Source organism: Pristiophorus japonicus, chromosome 16, assembly GCF_044704955.1.
Source record: "Pristiophorus japonicus isolate sPriJap1 chromosome 16, sPriJap1.hap1, whole genome shotgun sequence".
Taxonomy (NCBI): Eukaryota; Metazoa; Chordata; class Chondrichthyes; family Pristiophoridae; genus Pristiophorus; species Pristiophorus japonicus.
The window spans coordinates 121574633-121601697 of record NC_091992.1 but is presented as its reverse complement, the minus strand read 5'-3'; the positions used below and the strand labels follow the sequence as shown (position 1 = coordinate 121601697).

The 27065-nt window shown below is 48.4% G+C and overlaps 1 protein-coding gene across 1 annotated transcript in view; it reads right to left on the bottom strand.

Moving 5' to 3' along the window:
- The window catches only part of LOC139226779 (dynein axonemal heavy chain 17-like), a 1002254-nt gene that overhangs the window by 818242 nt on the left and 156947 nt on the right, over positions 1 to 27065 (bottom strand). The window contains exon 6 of the mRNA XM_070857781.1: positions 23411 to 23496. Within this exon, the coding sequence (XP_070713882.1) occupies positions 23411 to 23496 (86 nt within the window). The remainder of the gene's footprint in view (positions 1 to 23410; positions 23497 to 27065) is intronic.

Here is a 27065-nt window from a genome sequence, read left to right as displayed (position 1 = left end):
CAGGTAGTGCAGAAGAAGTCCCCTGAGCGCATCTCACTCTCCAAGTGAGGACGATGGTTCCTCTGGGGAATACAGCCAGAGCCAAGTCCACGGCACCACGGTTGTCTTAGCTATACAGGGAGGGAGGCGGGGGGAGGAGAATTGTGAAGGCAGTAGTGGTAGGGGATTCGATAGTTAGGGGAACAGATAGGTGTTTCCGCGGCTGCAGACGTGATTCCAGGATGGTATGTTGCCTATCTGGTGCCAGGGTCAAGGATGTCACTGAACGGCTGCAGATCATTCTGAGGGGGGAGGGTGAACAGCCAGAGATTGTGGTCCATATCAGTACCAACGACATAGGTTGTGACACAGATGAGGTCCTGCAGGCAGATTTTAGGGAGCTAGGAAAAAGATTAAAAAGCAGGAACCCAAAGGTAGAAATCTCTGGATTATTCCCGGTGCCACACGCGAGTGAGTACAGAAATAGGAGGAGAGCAGATGAATGCGTGGCCGGAGAGATGATACAGGAGGGAGGGCTTCAGATTCCTGGGCTTTAGCGCCGGTTCTGGAGGAGGTGGGACCAAAACAGGCCAGACAGGTTGGATCTCAACAGAGCCGGTACCAATATCCTCGCGAGTGCTGTTGTGGTGGGTTTAAACTAAGTCTGCAGGGGGATGGGCACCAGGATGTATCATTAAAAAGGAGAAACAAAGGGCACAAAAGATTGGGAGAGACGAATAGCACCAAAGTAATAAATAGCAAGGTATTAGGTGAGGTCAGACTAAAAGAGAACACAGGATGGTCTAAGATAGGTTTACAGTGTATGTATGTATGTGAACACACAAAGCATAGTAAACAAGGTTGGTGAGCTGCAGGCACAAATAGCCATATGGGAACATGATGTCGCAGCAATAACAGAGACCTGGCTCAGAAAGGCCAGCATTGGGTATTAAATATTCCTGGATATAAGGTGTTCAGGAAGGATAGATAAGAAAAGATACAGGTGGTGTGGCAGTATTGATTAAGGAGAATATTACAGTGCTGGAGAGAAAAAAATGTCCTGGGGGGTCAAGGACTAGAGTTAAGAAATAATAAAGGTGCCATTACACTACTAGGTGTATTCTATAGGCCATCAACTAGCGGGAAAAATATGGAAGAGCAAATTTTCTGAAAAATTACAGAGAGATGCAAGAACTCTGGAGATTGTGGTAATGGGGGACTTCAACTATCCTAATATAGACTGGGACAGTAATAGTGTAAAGGGCAGAGAGGGGGAAGAATTACAAAATGTGTTCAGGAGAACTTTCTTAATCAGTGTGTTTCTGGTCCAACGCGGAAGGAGGCATTGCTGGATCTGTTCTGGGGAATGAGGTAGGTCAAGTGGAGCAAGTGTCAGTAGGTGAACACTTACAGAACAGTGATCACAGTATCATAAGGTTTAGATTAGCTATGGAAAAGGACAGGGAGCAATCTAGAGTAAAAATACTTAATTGGACGAAGGCCAATTTCAGTGGGATGAGAACGGATCTGGCCCGGGTAAACTGAAATCAATGATTAGCAAACATAGAAACATAAAATAGGTGCAGGAGTAGGCCATTCGGCCCTTCGAGTCTGCACCACCATTCAATATGATCATGGCTGATCATTTTTGCAACTTTAGTACCCCATTCCTGCTTTCTCTCCATACCCCTTGACTCATTTAGCTGTAAGGGCCACATCTAACTCCCTTTACTATAATGGAACAATATTATAATGGAACAATGGTCTACCTTTAAAGAGGAAATAGTCGAGGTACGTTCCCACTCGGAAGAAAGATAGGCAACTAAAGTCAGAGCTCCCTAGATGATGAAAGAAATAGAAAGTAAGATGAAGCAGAAAAAGAACAGATGTCAGGTTGTGAATACATCTGAGAATCAGGCTAAATAGAGAAGGTTCAGAGGAGAAGTGAAAAAGAAAATAAGAGGGGCAAAAAGAGGGTATGAGACTAGAATGGCAGCTAACAAAAAGGTAATACAAAAATCTTCCTCAGGCATATAAATCTCTCGCCTTTGTAGGCAGTTTCCCGGAGTCGAGGATGACTTGCTTCCACACTAAAATGAGTTCTAAGGTGTCTGATGAGACCAAAGCGGGATCTACAGTCTCTGTCACAGGTGGGGCAGACGGTGGTTGGAGGGACAGGTGGATGGGGTGCTGGATTTGTCAAACACTCCTTAAGTTTTTTGTGCTTGGCTTCCACATGCTCAAGGCAAAGAGACTCAAAGTGTCCGGTGCTTTCTCGGATGCTCCTCCTCAACTTGGAGCAGTCTTGGGCCAGGAAATCCCAAGACTCGGTTGGGAAGTTGCATTTTTTGAAGGAGGCTTTGAGGGTGTCCTCAAAGCATTTTCTCTGCCCTCCTGGGGCTCGTCTGCCATGACATAGCTCGGAATAGAGGCATATAAATAGTAAATGGATAGTAAGAGGAGTGGTGGGGCCGATTAGAAACTAAAAATACCTACGAATGGAGGCAGAGGATATCGCTGAGGTGCTATATGAGTACTTTGCATCAGTCTTCACCAAGGAACATATGAACATAAACATAAGAAATAGGAGCAGGAATAGGCCACTTGGCCTCTCGAGCCTGCTCCACCATTCAATAAGATAATGGCTGATCTGATCCTGGCCTCAGCTCCACTTCCCCGCCTGTTCCCCATAACCCTTGACTTCCTTATCATTCAAAAATCTGTCTATCTTCACCTTAAATATATTCAATGATCCAGCCTCCACAGCTCTCTGGGATGAAGACTTCCTAAGAGTCACGACCCTCTGAAAGAAGAAATTCCTCCTCATCTCAGTTCTAAATGGGCAACCCCTTATTCTTAAACTATGCCCCCTAGTTCTAGATTCCCCCACGAGTGGAAACATCCTCTCTGCCTCAACCCTGTCAAGCCCTCTCAGAATCTTATATGTTTCAATAAGATCAACTCTCAGTCTTCTAAACTCCAATGAGTATAGGCTCAACCTTTCTTCATATGGCAACTCCTTCATCTCAGCAATCAATCTCGTGAACCTTCTCTGAACTGCCTCCAATGCAAGTATATCCCTCCGTAAATAAGGAGTCCAATACTGTATGCAGTACTCCAGGTGTGGTCTTACCAATGCCCTGTAGTTATAGCTTATACTCCATCCCCCTTGCAATAAAGGTCAACATTCCATTTGTCTTCTTAATTACTTGCTGTACCTGCATGATAATCTTTTGTGTTCCATGTACAAGGATCCCCAGATGCTTCTGTACCACAGCATTGTGTAATCTCTCCCTATTTAAATAATAATTTGGGTTTTTTTCCCTACCAAAGTGGATAACGTCACATTTTTCCACATTATACTCCATCTACCAAAGTTTTGCCCACTCAGCCTATCTATTTCCCTTTGTAGATTCTTTGCGCCCTCCTCACAACATGCTTTCCCACCTATCTTTGTACCATCAGCAAATTTGATTACATAACAATCAGTCCCTTCATCCATGTCATTAATATAAATTGTAATTAGTTACGGCCCCCGCACTGATCCCTGTGGCACCCCACTAGTTAGTTTGCCAACCTGAAAATGACCCATTTAACCTGACTCTCTATTTTCTCTTAGTTAACCAATCCTCTATTCATGGCTCCAATCCCGTGAGCTCTTATCTTGTGCAGTAACTTTTTATGTGGCACCTTATCGAATGCTTTCTGGAAATCCAAATACACGACATCTACTGGGTTCCCCTTTATCCACACTGCTCACTACATTCTCAAAGAACTCCAGCAAATTTGTCAAACATAATTTCCCTTTCATAAAACCACGCTGACTCTGCTTGACTGTATTCTGATTTTCTAAATTTCCTGCTAGTACAGGTGCAACGTCCCGAATCCGGAACTCCAAAAACCGGAATCGTCCGAAAACCAGACATTTCAGTGAGCGGCAAGAAGCGGAGGATCGGTGGTCGGCGATGTACGAAATCCGGCAAAAACCAGAATCTGGCAAGGATTCGGTCCCGAGGATTCTGGATTTCAGACTAATGATTTTCTTGTCTGAAATCCCGAAAAAAAAAAACCATCACGGACTCGGTCCTGAGGATTCCGGATGTTGTACCTGTACATCCTTAATGATGGACTCTAAGGCTAACTGAGGAATGGTGCAAGAGGGAGGAATTCAAATTCCTGGGACATTGGAACCGGTTCTGGGGAGGTGGGACCAGTACAAACCGGATGGTCTACACCTGGGCAGGACCGGAACCAATGTCCGAGGGGGAGTGTTTGCTAGTGCTGATGGGGAGGGTTTAAACTAATATGGCAGGGGGATGGGAATCTATGCAGGGAGACAGAGGGAAGTAAAATGGGAGCAGAAAGAAAAGGTAGAAAGGATATAAGGAAAAGTGGAGGGCAGAGAAATCAAAGGCAAAAATCAAAAAGGGCCACATTACAACATAATTCTAAAAGGACAAAGAGTGTTAAAAAAACAAGCCTGAAGGTTCTGTGTCTCAATGCGAGGAGTATTTGTAATAAGGTGGATGAATTAACTGCGCAGATAGCTGTTAACGGATATGATGTAATTGGGATTATAGAGACATAGCTCCAGGATGACCAAGGCTGGGAACTCATCATCCAGGGGTATTCAATATTAAGGAAGGATAGACTGAAAGGAAAAGGAGCTGGGGTAGCATTGCTGGTTAAAGAGGAGATTAACGCTACAGTAAGGAAGGACATTAGCTTGGATGATGTGGAATCTATAGGGGAAGAGCTGCAGAACAAATAAAGGGCAGAAAATGCTAGTGGGAGTTGTGTACAGACCACCAAACAGTAGTCGTGAGGTTGGGGATGGCATCAAACAGGAAATTAGGGATGCGTGCAATAAAGGTACAGCAGTTATCATGGGTGACTTTGATCTGCATATAGATTGGGCGAATCAAACTGGTAGTAATATGGTGGAGGAGGATTTCCTGGAGTGTATAAGGGATGGTTTTCTAGACCAATACGTCGAGGAACCAACTAGAGAGCTGGCCATCCTAGACTGGGTGTTGAGTAATGAGAGAGGATTAACTAGCAATCTTGTTGTGCGAGGCCCCTTGGGGAAAAGTGACCATAATATGGTAGAATTCTTCATTAAGATGGAGAGCGACATAGTTAATTCAGAGACTAGGGTCCTGAACTTAAAGAAAGGTAACTTCAATGGTATGAGACGTGAATTGGCTAGGATAGACTGGCAAATAATATTTAAAGGGTTGACGGTGGATAGGTATCGGCAGACATTTAAAGATCACATGGATGAACTTCAACAATTGTACAGCCCTGTCTGGTGTAAAAATAAAACAGGGAAGGTGGCTCAACCGTGGCTAACAAGGGAAATGAGGGATCGTGTTTAATCCAAGGAAGAGGCATATAAATTGGCCAGAAAGAGCAACAACCCTGAGGACTGGGAGAAATTTAGAATTCAGCACAGGAGGACAAAGGGTTTAATTAGAAGGGGGAAAATAGAGTATGAGAGTAAGCTTGCAGGGAACATAAAAACTGACTACAAATGCTTCGATAGATATGTGAAGAGAAAAAGATTAGTGAAGACAAATGTAGGTCCCTTGCAGTCAGAATCAGGTGAATTTATAACGGGGAACAAAAAAATGGCAGACCAATTGAACAAATACTTTGGTTCTGTCTTCACGAAGGAAGACACAAATAACCTTCCGGATATACTAGGGGACCGAGGGTCTAACGAGCAGGAGGAACTGAAGGGAATCTTTATTGGTCAGGAAATTGTGCCAGGGAAATTGATGCGACTGAAGGCCGATAAATCCCCAGAGCCGGATAGTCTGCATCCCAGAGTACTTAAGCAAGTGGCCCTAGAAATAGTGGATGCACTGGTGGTCATTTTCCAACATTCTATAGACTCTGGATCAGTTCCTATGGATTAGAGGGTAGCTAATGTAACCCCACTTTTTAAAAAAGGAGGGAGAGAGAAAACAGGGAATTATACACCGGTTAGCCTGACATCGGTAGTGGGGAAAATATTGGAATCAATTGTTAAAGATGTAATAGCAGCGCATTTGGAAAGCAGTGACAGGATTAGTCCATGTCAGCATGGATTTATGAGTGAGAAATCATGCTTGACAAATCTTCGAGAATTTTTTGAATATGTAACTAGTAGAGTGGACAAGGGAGAACCAGTGGATGTAGTGTATTTGGACTTTCAAAAGGCTTTTGACAAGTTACCACACAAAAGATTAGTGTGCAAAATTAAAGCACATGGCATTGGGTGTAATGTATTGACGTGGATAGAGAACTGGTTGGCAGACAGGAAGCAAAGAGTAGGAATAAACGGGTCCTTTTCAGAATGCAGGAAGTTCCGTGCTGGGCCCCAACTATTTACAATATATATTATTGATTTAGATGGAAGGAATTGAATGTAATATCTCCAAATTTGCGGGTGAGTCCCACTCCGACGAGAGAGGCGACAGTTCGGGGTCGAGGAGGCCTACAAAAGGCCGCGAGATCAGGAGTCGGGCAGTGTCGGCGAGAGGTGACAGTCCGGGGTCGAGGAGGCCTACAAAAGGCCGCGAGATCAGGAGTCGGGCTGCGTCGGCGAGAGGCGATACGTCGGGGGTCGAGGAGGCCTACAAAAGGCCGCGAGATCAGGAGTCGGGCTGCGTCGGCGAGAGGCGACACGTCGGGGGTCGAGGAGGCCTACAAAAGACAGCGAGATCAGGAGTCGGGCAGTGTCTGCGAGAGGCAACAGTCTGGGGTCGAAGAGGCCTACAAAAGGCCGCGAGATCAGGGGTCGGGCTGCGTCGGCGAGAGTCGTGGGTCGAGGAGGCCTACAAAAGGCCGCGAGATCAGGAGTCGGGCAGCGTTGGCGAGAGTTGTGCTTGTGCTGCGACAGGAAGAAGGCAAAAGAAGTAAAAAGAAATAGAAAGGTGATGTCACAGCCAAGGGGGTAAGTGATTGGCTGGTGATTGGTCAGTAGTTTTTTTTTCTCTTCTATATCAGTGAGTAACTTTTAGCACTGTTGTTGCCAATCTAAGTTAATCTAAGGGTTAAGTCATGGCAGGAGAGCTCGGACACGTGATATGCTCCTCCTGTACTATGTGGGAAATCAGGGACGCCTCTGCTGTCCCTGACAACTACGTGTGCAGGAAGTGTATCCGCCTCCAGCTCCTGACGGATCGCGTTGCGGAATTGGAGCTAAGGGTGGATTCACTCTGGAGCATCTGGAGGTCGGTTAGTTTAACATCTGTAGTGGGGAAAATGCTTGAAACTATCATTAAGGAAGAAATAGCGGGACATCTAGATAGGAATAGTGCAATCAAGCAGACGCAACATGGATTCATGAAGGGGAAATCATGTTTAACTAATTTACTGGAATTCTTTGAGGATATAACGAGCATGGTGGATAGAGGTGATCCAATCGATGTGGTGTATTTAGATTTCCAAAAGGCATTCGATGAGGTGCCACACAAAAGGTTACTGCAGAAGATAAAGGTACTCGGGGTCAGAGGAAATGTATTAGCATGGATAGAGAATTGGCTGGCTAACAGAAAGCAGAGAGTCGGGATAAATGGGTCCTTTTCGGGTTGGAAATCGGTGGTTAGTGGTGTGCCACAGGGATCGGTGCCGGGACCACAACTGTTTACAATATACATAGATGACCTGGAAGAGGGGACAGAGTGTAGTGTAACAACATTTGCAGATGACACAAAGATTAGTGGGAAAGCGGGTTGTGTAGAGGACAGAGAGAGGCTGCAAAGAGATTTAGATAAGTTAAGCGAATGGGCTAAGGTTTGGCAGATGGAATACAATGTCGGAAAGTGTGAGGTCATCCACCTTGGGGAAAAAAAACAGTAAAAGGGAATATTATTTGAATGGGGAGAAATTACAACATGCTGCGGTGCAGAGGGACCTGGGGGTCCTTGTGCATGAAACTCTTTTTGGAGTTCACCTGCAAAAACATAAAACATTAAACGGTGCCACCCGACCTGGGTGACACTCCAGACATTTACAAGGCCCTTTTTTTTTCCCCCCCTTTTTTTGTTTTTTTTTGTGTTTTTCTTTTTTTGGTTTTTTTTTGGGCACTAAGATCACAATTTTCCCCAGTGCCCCCTATAAAAGGGAAGGGGGACACTAAAAGCACCGGCACTTAAAACAAATTAAACTTAAAAACGTAAAATCAAATTAAAATTTGGTTGCCGGGCGTGATGATGCACTCCAGTCCCTCCGGTGCCCACCTCTCGCGGAAGGCCGCGAGCGTACCGGTGGACACCGCGTGCTCCATCTCCAAGGACACCCTGGACCGGATGTAAGAGCGGAAGAGAGGCAGGCAGTCAGGTTGAACGACCCCCTCGACCGCCCGCTGCCTGGACCGGCTGATGGCACCCTTGGCCGTGCCCAGGAGCAGTCCTACGAGGAGGCCTTCGGACCTACCCGCTCCCCTCCGCACAGGGTGCCCAAAGATCAGGAGAGTGGGACTGAAGTGCAGCCAGAATTTCAGGAGCAGCCCCTTCAAATAATAAAACAGGGGCTGCAACCTTGTGCATTCCATAAAAACATGGAACACGGACTCTTCCAGACCGCAGAAATTGCAGGCGGCCTGGGAGTCCGTGAACCGGCTTAAAAATTTGTTGCACGGCACTGCTCCGTGCACCACCCTCCAGGCCAAGTCCCCGATGAATAGTGGGAGGACCCCTGCGTAGAGTGCCCTCCATCGGGGACCCCCGCCTCCTCCGGACGGCAAGATGGTACGCCATGGCGTGTCCGGACAGCCGGCGAGGATGGCAAAGTTGAGGGTGTGCAGGAGCAGCCCGTACAGGAAACCCCTCTGCGCGGAACTGAAAGGCACGGAGGGGATTTCCCCGAGGCGGCTCAAGTTGTGAGGCGCCGGCCCCCGAGGGAGGTTCCGGGGTTTGGCGCCGATGAGGAATTCCGTCCGGACGGGGGTCAGTACGGACGGGGTCTCCCCACGTGCTTGAGCCTCCTCGATGCACCTAACGGAGTCAGGGCCCAGAGCTGTTTTTAGCGACTCGATGGCATCGGCCGCGTGGCGGACGTTGGCAGAATTTAGGCGCCGCGCCAGCGTGTCTGGCGCCATCCAGCCCGCTCCTCCGCCATCGAGCAGGTCCCTGACCCTGGTCACCTCACCAGCCACAGCCCTCTCTTCCGACCGCCACATAAAACCTCGGCCGTGGAGGTACGGCTTCCCGAGCAGCGGTTCCTGCAGGACGGCCGCCACTCCAGCCGGCGGAGAGCTGCGCTTGGTGGAGACTTTGTTCCAGACCCTGATGAGTTCCCTGTAAAAGACAGGCAGCTCCCGGAGGGCGGTCCTGGCACCCCCCAAGTTCACAAACAGGAGCTGCGTGTCATAATTGAGGTCGCGCTGCTGGCGGAAGAAATACCTCGCCAGAGCACACCACCTAGGAGGGGGCTCGACGTAAAGGTATCTCTGCAGGGTCTGAAGACGGAAAGTCGCGAGCTGGGCGCTGACGCACACCAACGACTGACCGCCCTCCTCAAGCGGGAGACTCAAGACCGCGGCAGAGACCCAGTGCTTCCTGTTGTTCCAGAAGAAGTCCACCAGCTTCTTTTGTATCTTGGCGACAAACGCAGGGGGAGGGGTCAAAGTGACCAGCCGGTACCACAGCATTGCGGCCACCAGCTGGTTTATGACTAGCGCTCGACCCCTGTAGGACAGCACTCGGAGCAGTCCTGTCCAGTGCCCTAGGCGAGCGGCGACCTTGGCCTCCAGCTCCTGCCAGTTCGCCGGCCAGGCTCCCTCGTCGGGGCTAAGGTAGACTCCCAGATAGAGGAGATGGGTCGTGCTCCAGGCAAAAGGCCTGAGCTCCTCCGGCAGGGAGTCCACCCGCCACTGACCCACCAGGAGTCCGGAACATTTCTCCCAGTTGATCCTGGCGGAGGACGCGGCCGAGTAAATCTCCTGGCAGTCACGCATCCTCCGCAGGTCAGCGGGATCCTCTACTGCGAGGAGCACGTCATCGGCGTAAGCCGAGAGGACGACCTCCACGCCCGGCCCTTGCAGAGCCAGTCCCGTCAACCTCGTCCGCAAGAGGCGCAGGAAAGGCTCCACGCAAACGGCGTATAACTGGCCGGACATGGGGCATCCCTGGCGCACCCCTCTCCTAAAGCGAAGGGGCGCCGTCAAGGATCCGTTAACCTTAATCAGACACTCCGCGGCGGCGTACAAAAGTCGGATCCGGGCGACGAAATGCGTCCCGAACCCGAAAGCGCGCAGAGTTCCGAGCAGATAGTCGTGATCCACCCTGTCGAACGCCTTCTCTTGGTCGAGGGATAGGAAGGCGACCGACAGACCAGCCTCCTGGGAACAATGGATGAGGTCCCGGACCAGATGGATGTTATCGTGGATTGTCCGGCCCGGGACCGTGTAGGACTGGTCGGGGTGGATCATGTGGTCCAGCACGGCACCAAGGCGAGCAGACATCGCCCTGGCGAAGATTTTGTAGTCCGTGCTGAGGAGGGAGACCGGGCGCCAGTTCTTAAGGAGGCGGAGATCGCCCTTCTTAGGCAGCAGGACGATGACTGCCCTGCGCCAAGAGAGGGGCATCTCCCCGGTCGCCAGACTTTCCCCCAGGACCCGCGCGTAGTCGCTCCCCAGGACGTCCCAGAACGCCCTGTGGAACTCCACGGTCAGCCCGTCCAGCCCCGGGGATTTTCCCCTCGAGAGCCGGGCGAGGGCACCGGTCAGCTCCGCCAGGCTTAGCGGAGCTTCCAGATTTTCGGCGCCCTCCGGGCTGACCTTCGGCAGGTCCTCCCACAAAACTCTACGCGCTTCCTCGCTGGACGGATCCGGAGAGAACAGAGCCCCGTAATATTCACGGGCCCTGTTGTTGACGCCCTTCGGATCCGAGACGAGAGAGCCGTCGTCGGCCAGCAGCGTCAAGAGCTGCTTACGGACACTCTGCCTTTTTTCCAGCGAGTAGAAGAAGGGGGAGCCGCGGTCCAGATCCCGCAGGAACCGGATCCGCGACCTCACGAACGCGCCTCGGGACCCGACGAGCTGCAGGTCCTTCAGCGCGGCCTTCTTCGCTTCGTACACCGTCCGCAGGGCCGGGTCCTGGACGACTTGACCGAGACGGGCTTCCAGGTCGAGCACCTCTTTTTCTAGGCGCCCGACTCTGGCCGCCCGCCTCTTGGTCGACCCCCTCGCGTACTCTTGACAGAAGACGCGGACGTGAGCCTTGCCCACGTCCCACCATAGCCTCAAGGAGGGGAAGCCCCCCTGCTTCCTTCTCCAGTCGGACCAGAATCGACGGAACGAGTCCTGGAACCGCACGTCCTCCAGCAGCGGTTGTTAAAGTGCCAGTACGCGGACCCCGTCCTCGCGCGGAGCGAAGCGAGCTCCGCCCACACCAGGTGGTGGTCCGAACACGGCACCGGCCGCATGGAGGCCGCCGGGACGCAGGAAACGTACGCCCGAGACACGTAAAGGTGGTCGACTCTCGACCATCCTACTCCAGGCCTCACCCAAGTAAAGGCGCTGGAGTCGGGGTGGAGATTTTGCCAGACGTCCACCAAGTCGAAGGACCCGACCAGGTCCCTCAACTTCTCCATCGCCGTCATGCACTGCGGGGCACCGGAGCGGTCCCTCGCCTCGAGGGTGCAGTTAAAATCCCCCCCGAGGACAATGCAGTCGCCAACGTCGACGGAGCCAAGAAGAGCGGACATCTCTTCAAAGAAGCGCGTTTGCTGCGGGCCGGGCTGAGGGGCGTACATGTTCACGAGATGGAGCGGCACGTCCCCCAGGCGAACCGTTACGTGCAGCAAGCGGCCTGGCACGGGCTCCTCGACCCCCAAGATCTCCGGCTGAAAATGCGGGCCCAGCAAGATGGCCACCCCACTAGAAATGGCGGTGAGGTGGCTCATGCGGACCTCTCCTTGCCATTCCAGGAGCCACGTGGCTTCGTCTCCCGGAACGGTGTGGGTTTCTTGCAGGAAGCACACCGCATATTTCCCCTCCCGCAGGAGCGAAAAATTGTCAAATCTGCGGCGTGCCCCTCTGCCGCCGTTGATGTTGAGGCTGGCTATGGTTATCTTCATGGCAAAAGCATAGTGCAACCTCTACCTTAACCTATTGTGGGGGAGGGAGCGGAGTCGTTTGTTGAACTCCGCTCCCTCCGCAGCCCAGCGAGGAGTCCCTCGAGCTCGCGCAGCTCCAGGTGTTGCGCCTTTGTCAAGGGCCCGCCCGCGGCCAAGGTTTTAACGGCGGCGCGGACGGACCCCTTGATCAGCTCTGGCTCGGACCATTTTTCCACGGCCAGTCGGGCTTGGTTGCAGTGACCCCGGCTCTGGGCCAAAAAGTCCCGGAGTTCCTTTGCAGGAATGAGGATGGTCTCGGCGGCGGCCGCGAGCAGATCCACCGCCTCGCTGGCGGTGGTCTCTAGGTCTTCACCCGCGTCCCCCACCGAGTCCCCGTCCTCCTCCGGGAGGTGGCCGCCAGCAGCCGGCCCATCGACCGCACAAGGTACGGCCAATCAACCGGCCGCTCCAACCGGCCCTGGCTCTGCCCCGATCCCACCCCCAGGATCGTCGGCAGAGGAGTCCCCACTGGGCTCTTTTAAAAATGGTGCTGGGTCGGGAAATGACAGCGGAAGGGGTTCCCCCTCCGCCCCAGGAACCGGGGAACAAGGAGAGACCTGGCCATAGGAAATCCCCAGGCTCTCCATCGAGCAGGTCCCTGACCCTGGTCACCTCACCAGCCACAGCCCTCTCTTCCGACCGCCACATAAAACCTCGGCCGTGGAGGTACGGATTCCCGAGCAGCGGTTCCTGCAGGACGGCCGTCCTTGTGCATGAATCCCAAAAAGTTAGTTTGCAGGTGCAGCAGGTAATCAGGAAGGCGAATGGAATATTGGCCTTCATTGCGAGAGGGATGGCATACAAAAGCAGGGAGGTCTTGCTGCAACTGTATAGGGTATTGGTGAGGCCGCACCTGGGGTACTGTGTGCAGTTTTAGTCACCTTACTTAAGGAAGGATATACTAGCTTTGGATGGGGTACAGGGACGATTCACTAGGCTGATTCCGGAGATGAGGGGGTTACCTTATGATGATAGATTGAGTAGACTGGGTCTTTACTCGTTGGAGTTCAGAAGGATGAGAGGTGATCTTACAGAAATATTTAAAATAATGAAAGGGATAGACAAGATAGAGGCAGAGAGGTTGTTTCCACTGGTCGGGGAGACTAGAACTAGGGGGCACAGCCTCAATATATGGGGGAGCCAATTTAAAACCGAGTTGAGAAGGAATTTCTTCTCCCAGAGGGTTGTGAATCTGTGGAATTGTCTGCCCAAGGAAGCAGTTGAAGCTAGCTCATTGAATGTATTCAAGTCACAGATAGATAGATTTTTAACCAATAAGGGAATTAAGGGTTACGGAGAGCGGGCGGGTAAGTGGAGCTGAGTCCACGGCCAGATCAGCCATGATCTTTTGGAATGGCGGAGCAGGCTCGAGGGGCTAGATGGCCTACTCCTGTTCCTAATTCTTATGTTCTTATCCACGATGCTGAGAATGACGTGAATAGCACGTTTAGTGAGTTGGTCTTATAGCAGGTAAAGGGTCCACAGCCAGATCGGGAATGGAAGACCAACAGGAAGAGCAGTGCAAGGTAGTGCAGGGATCCCCTACGGTCATCCCCCTGCAAAACAGATACACCGCTTTGAGTACTGTTGAGGGGGATGACTCATCAGTGGGGAGCAGCAGCAGCCAAGTTCATGGCACCATGGCTGGCTCTGCTGCACAGGAGGGGAGGAATAAGAGTGGGAGAGCAATAGTGATAGGGGATTCAATTGTGAAGGGAATAGATCGGCGTTTCTGCGGCCGCAATCGAGACTCCAGGATGGTATGTTGCCTCCCTGGTGCAAGGGTCAAGGATGTCTCGGAGCGGATGCAGGACATTCTGAAAAGGGAATGTGAACAGCCAGTTGTCGTGCTGCACATTGGTACTAACGATATAGGTAAAAAACGGGATGAGGTCCTACGAGACGAATTTAAGGAGCTAGGAGCTAAATTAAAAAGTAGGACCTCAAAATAGTAATCTCGGGATTGCTACCAGTGCCACGTGTTAGTCAGAGTAGGAATCGCAGGATAGCTCAGATGAATCCGTGGCTTGAGCAGTGGTGCAGCGGGGAGGGATTCAAATTCCTGGGGCATTGGAACCAGTTCAGGGGGAGGTGAGACCAGTACAAACCAGACGGTCTGCACCTAGGCAGGACTGGAACCAATGTCCTTGGAGGAGTGTTGGGGAGGAGTTAAACTAATATGGCAGGGGGATGGGAACCAATGCAGGGAGACAGAGGGAAACAAAATGGAGACAGACGCAAAAGACAGAAAGGAGATGAGTAAAAGTGGAGGGCAGAGAAACCCAAGGCAAAAAACAAAAAGGGCCACTTTGCAGCAAAATTCTAAAGGGTCTAAGTGTGTTAAAAATGCAAGCCTGAAGGCTCTGTGCCTCAATGCGAGCAGTATTCGGAATAAGGTGGACGAATTAACTGTGCAGATAGCAGTTAACGGATACGATGTGGTTGGCATCACGGAGACATGGCTCCAGGGTGACCAAGGCTGGGAACTCAACATCCAAGGGTATTCAACATTTAGGAAGGATAGACAGAAAGGAAAAGGAGGCGGGGTGGCATTGCTGGTTAAAGAGGAAATTATTGCAATTGTAAGGAAAGACATGCGCTTGGATGATGTGGAATCGGTATGGGTGGAGCTACGGAATACCAAGGGGCAGAAAACGCTAGTGGGAGTTGTGTACAGATCTCCAAACAGTAGTAGTGATGTTGGGGAGGGCATCAAACAGGAAATTAGGGGTGCATGCAATAAAGGTGCAGCAGTTATCATGGGTGACTTTAATATGCATATAGATTGGGCTAACCAAACTGGAAACAATACGGTGGAGCAGGATTTCCTGGAGTGCATAAGGGATGGTTTTCTAGACCAATATGTCGAGGAACCAACTCGGGGCAAGGCCATCTTAGACTGGGTGTTGTGTAATGAGAGAGGATTAATTAGCAATCTCGTTGTGCGAGGCCCCTTGGGGAAGAGTGACCATAATATGGTGGAATTCTACATTAGGATGGAGAATGAAACAGTTAATTCAGAGACCATGGTCCAGAACTTAAAGAAGGGTAACTTTGAAGGTATGAGGCGTGAATTGGTTAGGATAGATTGACGAATAATACTTAAGGGGTTGACAGTGGATGGGCAATGGCAGGCATTTAGAGACCACATGGATGAACTACAACAATTGTACATCCCTGTCTGGCGTAAAAAATAAAAAAGGGAAGGTGGCTCAACCGTGGCTATCAAGGGAAATCAGGGATAGTATTAAAGCCAAGGAAGTGGCATACAAATTGGCCAGAAATAGTAGTGAACCCAGGGACTGGGAGAAAATTAGAACTCAGCAGAGGAGGACAAAGGGTTTGATTAGTGCAGGGAAAATAGAGTACGAGAGGAAGCTTGAAAGGAACATTAAGACGGACTGCAAAAGCTTCTATAGATATGTGAAGAGAAAAAGGTTAGTAAAGACAAACGTAGGTCCCCTGCAGTCAGAATCAGGGGCAGTCATAACTGAGAACAAAGAAATGGCAGACGAATTGAACAAGTACTTTGGTTTGGTATTCACTAAGGAGGACACAAACAACCTTTCGGATATAAAAGGGGTCAGAGGATCAAGTAAGAAGGAGGAACTGAGGGAAATCCTTATTAGTCGGGAAATTGTGTTGGGGAAATTGATGGGATTGAAGGCCGATAAATCCCCAGGGCCTGATGGTCTGCATCCCAGAGTACTTAAGGACGTGGCCTTGGAAATAGCGGATGCATTGACAGTCATTTTCCAACATTCCATAGACTCTGGATCAGTTCCTATGGAGTGGAGGGTAGCCAATGTAACCCCACTTTTTAAAAAAGGAGAGAGAAAACAGGGAATTATGGACTGGTCAGCCTGATATCAGTAGTGGGTAAATTGATGGAATCAATTATTAAGGATGTCATAGCAGCGCATTTGGAAAGAGGTGACATGATAGGTCCAAGTCAGCATGGATTTGTGAAAGGGAAATCATGCTTGACAAACCTTCTGGAATTTTTTGAGGATGTTTCCAGTCGAGTGGACAAGAGAGAACCAGTGGATGTGGTGTATTTGGACTTTCAGAAGGCTTTCGACAAAGTCCCACACAAGAGATTTGCGTGCAAAGTTAAAGCACATGGGATTGGGGGTAGTGTGCTGACGTGGATTGAAAACTGGATGTCAGACAGGAAGCAAAGAGTAGGAGTAAATGGGTACTTTTCAGAATGGCAGGCAGTGACTAGTGGGGTACCGCAAGGTTCTGTGCTGGGGCCCCAGCTGTTTACATTGTACATTAATGATTTAGGCGAGGGGATTAAATGTAGTATCTCCAAATTTGCAGATGACACTAAGTTGGGTGGCAGTGTGAGCTGCGAGGAGGATGCTATGAGGCTGCAGAGTGACTTGGATAGGTTAGGTGAGTGGGAAAATGCATGGCAGATGAAGTATAATGTGGATAACTTTGGTGGTAAAAACAGAGAGACAGATATTATCTGAATGGTGACAGATTGGGAAAAGGGGAGGTGCAACGAGACCTGGGTGTCATGGTACATCAGTCATTGAAGGTTGGCATCAGGTATAGCAGGCGGTTAAGAAAGCAAATGGCATGTTGGCCTTCATAGCGAGGGGATTTGAGTACAGGGGCAGGGAGGTGTTGCTACAGTTGTACAGGGCCTTGGTGAGGCCACACCTGGAGTATTGTGTACAGTTTTGGTCTCCTAAATTGAGGAAGGACATTCTTGCTATTGAGGGAGTGCAGCGAAGGTTCACCAGACTGATTCCCGGGATGGCGGGACTGACATATCAAGAAAGACTGGATCAACTGGGCTTGTATTCACTGGAGTTCAGAAGAATGAGAGGGGATCTCATAGAAACGTTTAAAATTCTGACGGGTTTAGACAGGTTAAATGCAGGAAGAATGTTCCCAATGTTGGGGAAGTCCAGAACCAGGGGTCACAGTCTGAAGATAAGGGGTAAGCCATTTAAGACTGAGATGAGAAACTTCTTCATCCAGAGAGTGATGAACCTGTGGAATTCTCTACCACAGAAAGTTGTTGAGGCCAATTCACTAAATATATTCAAAAAGGAGTTAGATGTAGTCCTTTCTACTAGGGGGATCAAGGGGTATGGCGAGAAAGCAGGAATGGGGTACTGAAGTTGCATGTTCAACCATGAACTCATTGAATGGCGATGCAGGCTCGAAGGGTCGAATGGCCTACTCCTGCACCTATTTTCTATGTTTCTATGATACTAAGCTGGGTGGCAGCGTGAGCTGTGAGGATGCTAAGTGGCTGCAGAGTGACTTGGACAGGTTAGGTGAATGGGCAAATGCATGGCAGGTGCAGTATAATGTAGATAAATGTGAGGTTATCCACTTTGGTGGCAAAAACACGAAGGCAGAATATTATCTGAATGGTGACAAATTAGGAAAAGCGGAGGTGCAACGAGACCTGGGTGTCATGGTACATCAGTCATTGAAAGGTGGCATGCAGATACAGCAGGCAATGAAGAAGGCAAATGGCACATTGGCCTTCATAGCGAGAGGATTTGAGTATAGGAAGCTCTTACTGCAGTTGTACAGGGCCTTGGTGAGGTCACACCTTGAATATTGTGTACAGTTTTGGTCTCCTAATCTGAGGAAGGACATTCTTGCTATTGAGGGAGTGCAGCGAAGGTTCACCAGACTGATTCCCAGGATGGCAGGATTGACATATGAAGAAAGACTGGATCGACTAGGCTTATATTCACTGGAATTTAGAAGAATGAGACGGGATCTCATAGAAACATATAAAATTATGACGGGATTGGACAGGTTCAATGCAGGAAGAATGCTCCCGATGTTGGGGAAGTCCAGAACCAGGGGTCATAGTTTAAGGGTAAGGGATAAGCCATTTCGGACCGAGATGAGGAGAAACTTCTTCACTCAGAGAATTGTGAACCTGTGGAATTCTCTACCACAGAAAGTTGTTGAGGCCAATTCGTTAGATCTCTTCAAACGGGGGTTCGATGTGGCCCTTACGAAAGGGAAAGAGAGAAAGCAGGAATGGGGTACTAAAGTTGCAAAAATGATCAGCCATGATCATATTGAATGGTGGTGCAGGCTCGAAGGACCGAATGGCCTATTCCTGCACCTATTTTCTATGTTTGTATGTTTCCTGCTTTCTGTCTCCTCCTTTCTTAAATAGGGCCGTTACATTTGCAGTTTTCCAGTCCGCTGGGACCTCTCCAGAATCCAGGGAATTTTGGCAGATTACAACCAATACATCCACTATCTCTGCAGCCATCTCTTTTAAGACCCTAGGATACAGGCCATCAGGTACAGGGGACTTATCCACCTTTAGTCCCATTAATTTGCCTCGTACTTTTTCTTTCGTGATAGTGATTGTTTTAATTTCCCCCTCCCCCAATGGCCCCTTGAGATGCTTTTTGTGTCTTCTATCATAAAGACCAATACAAAATATGTGTTCAAAGTCTTCACCATTTTCCTGTTTCCCCTTATTAATTCCCCAGTCTCGTCATCTAAGTGACCAGCATTTACTTTAGCTGCTCACTTCCTGTAGCTCTTACTGTCTGTTTTTATATTTCTTGTTAGTTTACTCTCATAAACTATCTTCTCTCTCTTTATCATGTTTTTAGTCGTCCTGTGCTGGTTTCTAAAAATGTCCCAATCCTCTGGCCTTCCACTATTCTTCACAACATCGTATGCCTTTGTTTTCAATTTGATACCATCCTTTAATTCCTTAGTTAGCCACGGATGGTTCATCCTTCTCTTAGAGGGCCTGAGTTTGGTGAAAGCTAAGTTCCGTGTAAATACTGTCGAAAGGACTGCTGAGATCCTGATGGTACTACAGGGTTGTAGTAATACCCGCCCTCCTGTATGGCTCAGAAACATAGACCATGTACAGTAGACATCTCAAGTCGCTGGAGAAATACCACCAATGATGTCTCCGCAAGAGCCTACAAATCCCTTGAGAGGACAAACGCACCAACGTTAGCGTCCTCGTCCAGGCCAACATCCCCAGCATTGAAGCACTGACCACACTTGATCAGCTCCACTGGGCAGGCCACATAATTCGCATGCCAGACACGAGACTCCCAATGCAAACGCTCTACTCAGAACTCCTTCACGGCAAACGAGCCAAGGGTGGGCAGCGGAAACGTTACATGGACACCCTCGAAGCCTCCCTGACAAAGTGCAACATCCCCAATGACACCTGTGAGTCCCTGGCCAAAGACCGTCGTCGAGAGCATGCAGAAATCAGGCGCAGGCAGTGGAAAGAGCGTGCGGCAAACCAGTCCCACCCACCCCTTCCCTCAACGGCTATCTGTCCCACCTGTGACAGAGACTGTGGTTCTCGTATTGGACTGTACAGCCACCTAAGAACTAATTTTAAGAGTGGAAGCAAGTCTTCCTCGATTCCAAGGGACTACCTATGATGATGATGACGACTTTGGGCGAAAGTTTCATGAAAAGATGTACGAAAGACCGCCAGGCGGCAAAAATGTGCCTTGCACGCCGATTCTGGGCGGCAGCGGGCGGTAGCTCCCATTCTGAGCGACAAACGCAATCCTCAGCGAAGTACCGCCGAGGATTGAGTCGGGTCCAGGGAGCGGGGGGGAGAACTGATAAAATAAAAAATTTTCAAAACAAAAAAGAACATCAGAAATCCTTCAGGGGACCCCCATCTACCTAAATCCCTGCAAAATAAATTAAAGAAAAGTGCACTAACCTTTTTTTGCAGGTCTTCATACCTACTGTTGAGGTAAGACCTGCCTCCACACGGCGGTTTTTTCCCCTACTGGAGCGGAGGACAGCCCAGACCAAACTGGCAACGCAGCAGGCAGGAGGACTCTTGTGGGCGTTGCATGCCGGCGCATGCCAGCAGACGGTACCCAGTGATCTTCTCTCCCCGCCGACTGGAGGACTTCATCAAACTTGCTCGGAGGGGAGAGCGCCCAGAAACCAGGGAGACCACCACAGCGGATGGTAAGTCCACCAATTTTGGGCCCAGAGTCTTTCTTTCTCTGAGAGTTATGAGATATCTCCTTAAATGTTTGCCACTGCTTTTCTACATATATTTTCCCAGTCCACTTTAACCAACTCTGCCTTCATACCTTTGTAATTACCTTTATTTAAGTTCAGGACACTAGTTTGACACCTAGCTTTCTCACCCGCAAACTGAATTTGAAATTCTACCATGCTATGATCACTCTTCCTAAGAGGATCCTTCACTACGAGATTATTAATTAATCCAGACTCATTACACATTGACAGTTCTAAAATAGTCTGCTCCCTGGTTGGTTCCACAATGTATTGTTCCAGAAAACTCTTCCTCAAGGCTACTTTTGCCAAATTTGATTTATCCAATCAACATGAAGATTAAAAGCGCCCATGATTATTGCCGTATCTTTCTTACAAGCCTTCATTATTTCTTGATTTATACTCTATCCTACAATGTGGCTACTGTTTGAGGGCCTGTAGACCATTCCCACCAGTGACTTATTTCCCTTATTATTTCTTATCTCCACCCAAACCTATTCTACATCTTGGTCTTCTGAGCCAATATAATTTCTCACTACTGTACTGATTTCATCCCTTATTAACAGAGCTATCCTACCTCCTTTTCCTTTCTTGCTATCCCTACAAAATGGCAAATACCCCTGAATATTCAGTTCCCTTGATCACCTTGCAACCACGTCTCTATAATGACAATCAGATCATACCCATTTATTTCTATTTGTGCCATCAACTCATCTATCTTGTTACGAATGTTACGTGCGTTCAGATATAGAGCTTTTAATTTTGTCTTATATGTATACGCTCAGTCCCTTCCTGTCAGACTCTGGTTATCATTACCCCTATTGCAACCCTGCACTTTGGCCTTCTCCTTTCCCTGACTTTTTAAATTTCCATTCACCAGATTCCTTCCCCCCCCCGCCCCCCCTATTATTTACTTTAAAGCCCTATCTACAGCCCAATTATTCAATTCGCCAGGACACTGGCCCCAACCAGTGAAAAAGATGCTTCAATAGCCATAATGAAGAAGGAGGTAGAGGAGATATTGGGTGGCATATAAATTGATAAAGAGAAAGTACTAAAAAGGCTGGTTGCAATTAAAGTAGATGAGTCACCAGGACCAGATGGGATGCATCCTAGAACGCTGAGGACTTTGAAGGAAACAATTGCAGAGGTATTTTCCATAATTTTCTAATCCTCCTTAGAAACGAGGGTGGTGCCAGAGGACTTGAGAATTGCAGATGTTATAAGCTTGATCAAAAAAGGGTGTAACGATAAACCCAGCAACGACAGGCCAGTCAGTTTAACCTCGGTAGTGGGGAAGCTTTTAGAAACGATAATCCGGGACAAAATTAACAGTAACTTGGACAAGTGTGGATCAATTAAGGAAAGCCAGCACGGGTGTTAAAGGGAAATTATGTTTGATGAAATAACAGAGAGGGTGGATCACGGCAATGTGGTTGACGTGGTGTACATGAACTTCCAAAAGGCGTTTGATAAAGTGCCAAATAATAGGCTTGCCAGAAAAGTTGAAGCCTATGGAATAAAAGGGACAATGGCAGCATGGATACAAAATTGGCTAAGTGACACGAAACAGAGATTGGGGTGAGCGATTGTTTTTCAGACTGGAGTAAGATATATAGTGGTGTTCCCCTGGCATTGGTACTGGGATCACTGCTTTTCTTGATATATATTAATGACTTGGACTTGGGTGTACAGGGCACAATTTCAAAATTTGCAGATGACACAAAACTTGGAAGTAGGGTGAACAGTGAGGAGGATAGTGATAGACTTCAAGAAGACATAAACAGGCTGGTGAACTGGGCGGACACGTGGCAGATGAAATTTAATGCAGAAAAGTGATACATTTTGGTAGGAAGAACAAGGAGAGGCAATATAAACTAAAGGGTACAATTCTAAGGGGGGTGCATGACCAGAGAGACCTGGGGATATATGTCCAGAAATCTTTGAAGGTGGCAGAGTAAGTTGAGAAAGCGGTTAAAAAACAAAAGGGATCCTGGGCTGCATAAACAGAGACATAGAGTACAAAAGCAAGGAAGTTATTATGAACCTTTATAAAACATATGTTCGGCCTCAACTAGATTATTGTGTCCAATTCTGGGCACCGCATTTTAGGAAGGATGTGAAGGCCTCAGAGAGGGTGGAGAAAATATTTACGAGAATGGTTCATATGAAGAGAGACTGGATCGACTGCGACTGTATTCGCTGGAGGAGATCTCATAGAAACATATAAAATTCTGACGGGACTGGACAGGTTAGATGCAGGAAGAATGCTCCCGATGTTGGGGAAGTCCAGAACCAGGGGACACAGTCTAAGGATAAGGGGTAAGCCATTTAGGACTAAGATGAGGAGAAACTTCTTCACTCAGAGAGTTGTTAACCTATGGAATTCCCTACCGCAGAGAGTTGTTGATGCCAGTACGTTGGATATATTCAAGAGGGAGTTAGATATGGCCCTAACGGCTAAAGAGATCAAGGGTAATGGAGAGAAAGCAGAAAAGGTGTACTGAGGTGAATGATCAGCCATGATCTTATTGAATGGTGGTGCAGGCTCGAAAGGCCTACTCCTGCACCTATTTTCTATGTTTGTTTCTATGTTCCAGGGATGAGGGACTTCACTTATGTGCCCAGGCTAGAGAAGCTGCAGTTATTCTCCTTGGAGCAGAGAAAAGGTTGAGAGGAGATTTGATACAGATGTTCAAAATCATGATGGGTCTAGACAGAGTAAATAAAGAGAAACTGTTCCCATTGGCGGAAGGTTTGAGAACCAGAGGATACAGATTTAAGGTGATTGGCAAAAAAAACAAAAGCGACATGAGGAAAAAACATTTACGCAGCGAGTGGTTAGGATCTGGAATCCACTGCCTGAAAGAGTGGTGTAGGCAGACCCATTGTGATTTACAAAAGGGAATTGAATAAATAAATAACTGAAGAAAAAAAAGTGCAGGGATACAGGGAAAAGGCGGGGAGTGGAACTAGCTGAAGTGCTCTTGCAGGGAGCTGGCACTGGCTGTAAACATTCTATGATTCCATGAATAGATATTAAACCATGATTAACTGAAGTTTTAGTTTCTAGAGAGCCAATTACCTCCACTACCTCCCAAAACATTCCCTAAGAGAATGTTGATCGTTCCTAGATTCCTACCACCGCCCACACCCCCGCTAACGCCACCCCGTCCCCTACCCTGTCCCCCTTAACGCCCCAATGCGCCCCCACCCCCGGCCCCACACCACCCCGCCCATCCCCCACCCCTGCTCCCAATATCCATCCCACCCCCACCACGGAAGTGATTCTGCTTACGTCTGCATAATCTGTTTGCTCTAAATCTTCTATTAAGGACTTGAGAGGTATCAAGTGCAAAACAATATCGCTTGCTTCTTCCAGGCCTATATTTAACAAAGACAAAACACAACAGAAACAGAAGTGAAACATAAGCAGTTATCTACTATGTTTAGCTATCAAGACTCACAAATATACATAACTAATCACACATGGCTAATCCAATACAACAGTAAAGCATAATGCATGTATTTATCATGCCTCACAGACATAAGGGGGATGAAATTCGGTATCGCCCCATTTGAGGCGGTTACTTATATTTTTAGAAAATTTAGTGCCCAACGATATGCCTTGCCTTGCCAAATTGTGTGAAATTCGGCTTTTTTGCCCCAGAAGTGAGAGTAAAGGGAGTGGTAAATGAGGCCTCAGCTGGGCGCTGCAGGGTGCTATTCTCAGCCAGTTACCCAATTTCAGCTGACTTCCATTCAGCAATCAGCCTACAATCCTTGACTCCAGTTCGATCTGGCTCTTAAATGGGAGGTCATTTGCACATGCTGCTGCTCATTTTCAGCATTGCTGCACTTGGGTCAGTGATCTGTGAACCTAATCCTCCTTCAAGGGAGAGAGCCACACGTTTTAACGATGGCTCCGGAGACATTGGTGGGGGCACGGAGGACAAGGAGGATACTATCATGTATGTACATGCTGTTTGTAGCCACCAGATGGTGTCATTGTTGGAGGCCACTGAGCAGCACGCACATGGTGTTGCTCTGCTACAAAAGGCCAACCATTTTGTGAGTCAGGTACTTTGGGCCATAATAAAGCAGAGCCAAGGTTGTACCTTGTTCAGTTAAACAGTACTCAGTTTGTATCTTTATTGCATACATAACATTTGGCGACGAGAATACAAGAACCGTTGTTTGCAAAATGAGCACGATTGGATAATCAAGAGTAAACCAATTTTGATTAATGTGAAGTTTAACAGGATACTGGTATCGTTGGAACTGGACACAGGGGCGAGTCAATTGATCATAAACGAGAGGGCATTTAATAAGCTGTGGGATACTAAGACTCTGTGGCCCAGGCTGAGCCCTGTTAACGCCAAGCTGTGCACATACACCAAAGAACTGATAAAGGTGATTGGCAGTGCACAAATTAATGTGTCGTATATCGGTGCGGTTCACGAGTTACCACTGTGGATTGTTCCAGGCAATGACCCAATGCTGCTCGGCAGGAGCTGGTTGGAGAAAATCAGATGCGACGAGAACGACATAAAGGCATTGTCGTCGGAGGAAGTTACTTGTGTCCAAGTATTGAGCAAGTTCCCCTCGCTGTTCCAACCGGGTATCGGCAACTTCACGGGAGCCAAGGTGCAGATTCACGTGGACTCAGATGCAAGACCCGTCCATCATAAAGTTCGAGCAGTGCCATATCTGATGAAGAAGGTCGAAATTGAACTGGACAGACTCCAGCGTGAAGGGATCATATCACCGGTTGAATTTAATGAATGGGCCTGCCTCATTGTTCCTGTGCTGAAAAGTGATGGCACAGTCAGAATCTGTGGAGACTACAAGGCTACGATCAATTGGGTTTCGAAACAAGATCAGTACTCGTTATCGAAGGCTGATGACGTGTTTGCGACGCTAGCTGGAGGGAAGTCGTTCACAAAACTGGGCTTGACGTCGGCCTATATGACGCAAGAGTTGGTCGAGATGTCGAAGAGGTTTACATGCGTTAACATGCACAAAGGACTGTTTATTTACCACAGATGCCCGTTTGGAATTTGCTCGGCTGTTGCAATATTCCAGAGGAATATGGAAAGTCTACTGAAGTCCGTTCCCAGAACTGTCGTAGAAACATAGAAACATAGAAAATAGGTGCAGGAGCAGGCCATTCAGCCCTTCTAGCCTGCACCGCCATTCAATGAGTTCATGGCTGAACATTCAACTTCAGTACCCCCTTCCTGCTTTCTCGCCATACCCCTTGATCCCCCGAGTAGTAAGGACTTCATCTACCTCCCTTTTGAATATATTTAGTGAATTGGCCTCAACTACTTTCTGTGGTAGAGAATTCCACAGGTTCACCACTCTCTGGGTGAAGAAGTTTCTCCTCATCTCGGTCCTAAATGGCTTACCCCTTATCCTTAGACTGTGACCCCTGGTTCTGGACTTCCCCAACATTGGGAACATTCTTCCTGCATCTAACCTGTCTAAACCCGTCAGAATTTTAAACGTTTCTATGAGGTCCCCTCTCATTCTTCTGAACTCCAGTGAATACAAGCCCAGTTGATCCAGTCTTTCTTGATAGGTCAGTCCCACCATCCCGGGAATCAGTCTGGTGAATCTTCGCTGCACTCCCTCAATAGCAAGAATGTCCTTCCTCAAGTTAGGAGACCAAAACTGTACACAATACTCCAGGTGTGGCCTCACCAAGGCCCTGTACAACTGTAGCAACACCTCCCTGCCCCTGTACTCAAATCCCCTCGCTACGAAGGCCAACATGCCATTTGCTTTCTTAACCGCCTGCTGTACCTGCATGCCAATCTTCAATGACTGATGTACCATGACACCCAGGTCTCGTTGCACCTTCCCTTTTCCTAATCTGTCACCATTCAGATAATAGTCTGTCTCTCTGTTTTTACCACCAGCGTGTTCCAAGATGACATCCTGATCACCAGCCGTGACTCCAAGGAACATCTGAACAACTTGGAAGAGGTTCTACTGCGTTTGGACAGTGTGGGACTCAGACTTAAACATTCGAAGTGCGTCTTCATGGCACCGGAGGTCGAATTCCTCGGGAGGAAAATTGCCGCTGATGGCATCAGACCTACTGACGTGAAAACCAAAGCCATCAAGAATGCATCCAAGCCGCAGAACGTGACGGAGCTGCATTCGTTCCTGGATCTACTCAACTACTTTGGTAACTTCCTACCTAAATTGAGCACCTTACTTGAACCACTGCACATGCTATTTAGAAAAGGCAGCAACTGGGTGTGGGGCTCATTGCAAGACAGAGCTTTCGAGAAAGCCACCAATCTGCTTTGCTCGAGCAAGCTGCTGGTACATTATGACCCATGTAAACATTTAGTTTTGGCCTGACACATCGTCATATGGAATTGGTTGCGTGTTACAACAAGCCAATGAGTCGGGGAAACTTCAACCTGTCGCATATGCATCCAAAAGTTTGTCTAAAGCAGAAAGAGCCTACAGTATGGTACAAAAAGGTTAGCGTGTGTGTACGGTGTTAAAAAGATGCAGCAATATCTGTTCAGTCTGAGGTTTGAATTAGAGACCGATCACAAGCCGCTCATTTCATTGTTTTCTGAGAGCAAAGGTATCAATACCAACGCTTCATCCCGCATCCAAAGGTGGGCGCTGACATTATCTGCCCAGATGTCATTTGCCACAGACCTGGCACAGAGAATTATGCCGATGCTTTGAGCCGGTTGCCGTTGCCCACACCGGAGGTGGAAATGCCACAACCAGCAGATTTAACAAGTTAAGACCTGGAACAGCCAGGACCCGATATTATCGGTGGTAAAGGGTTGCATCCTCAAAGGGGATTGGTCTGCCATACCTAAGCAAATGTGCGAGGAGGCCAAACAGTACATTCGTCACAAGGACGAACTGTCTATTCAAGCAGACTGCATATTGTGGGGCAATTGAGTTGTAATGCC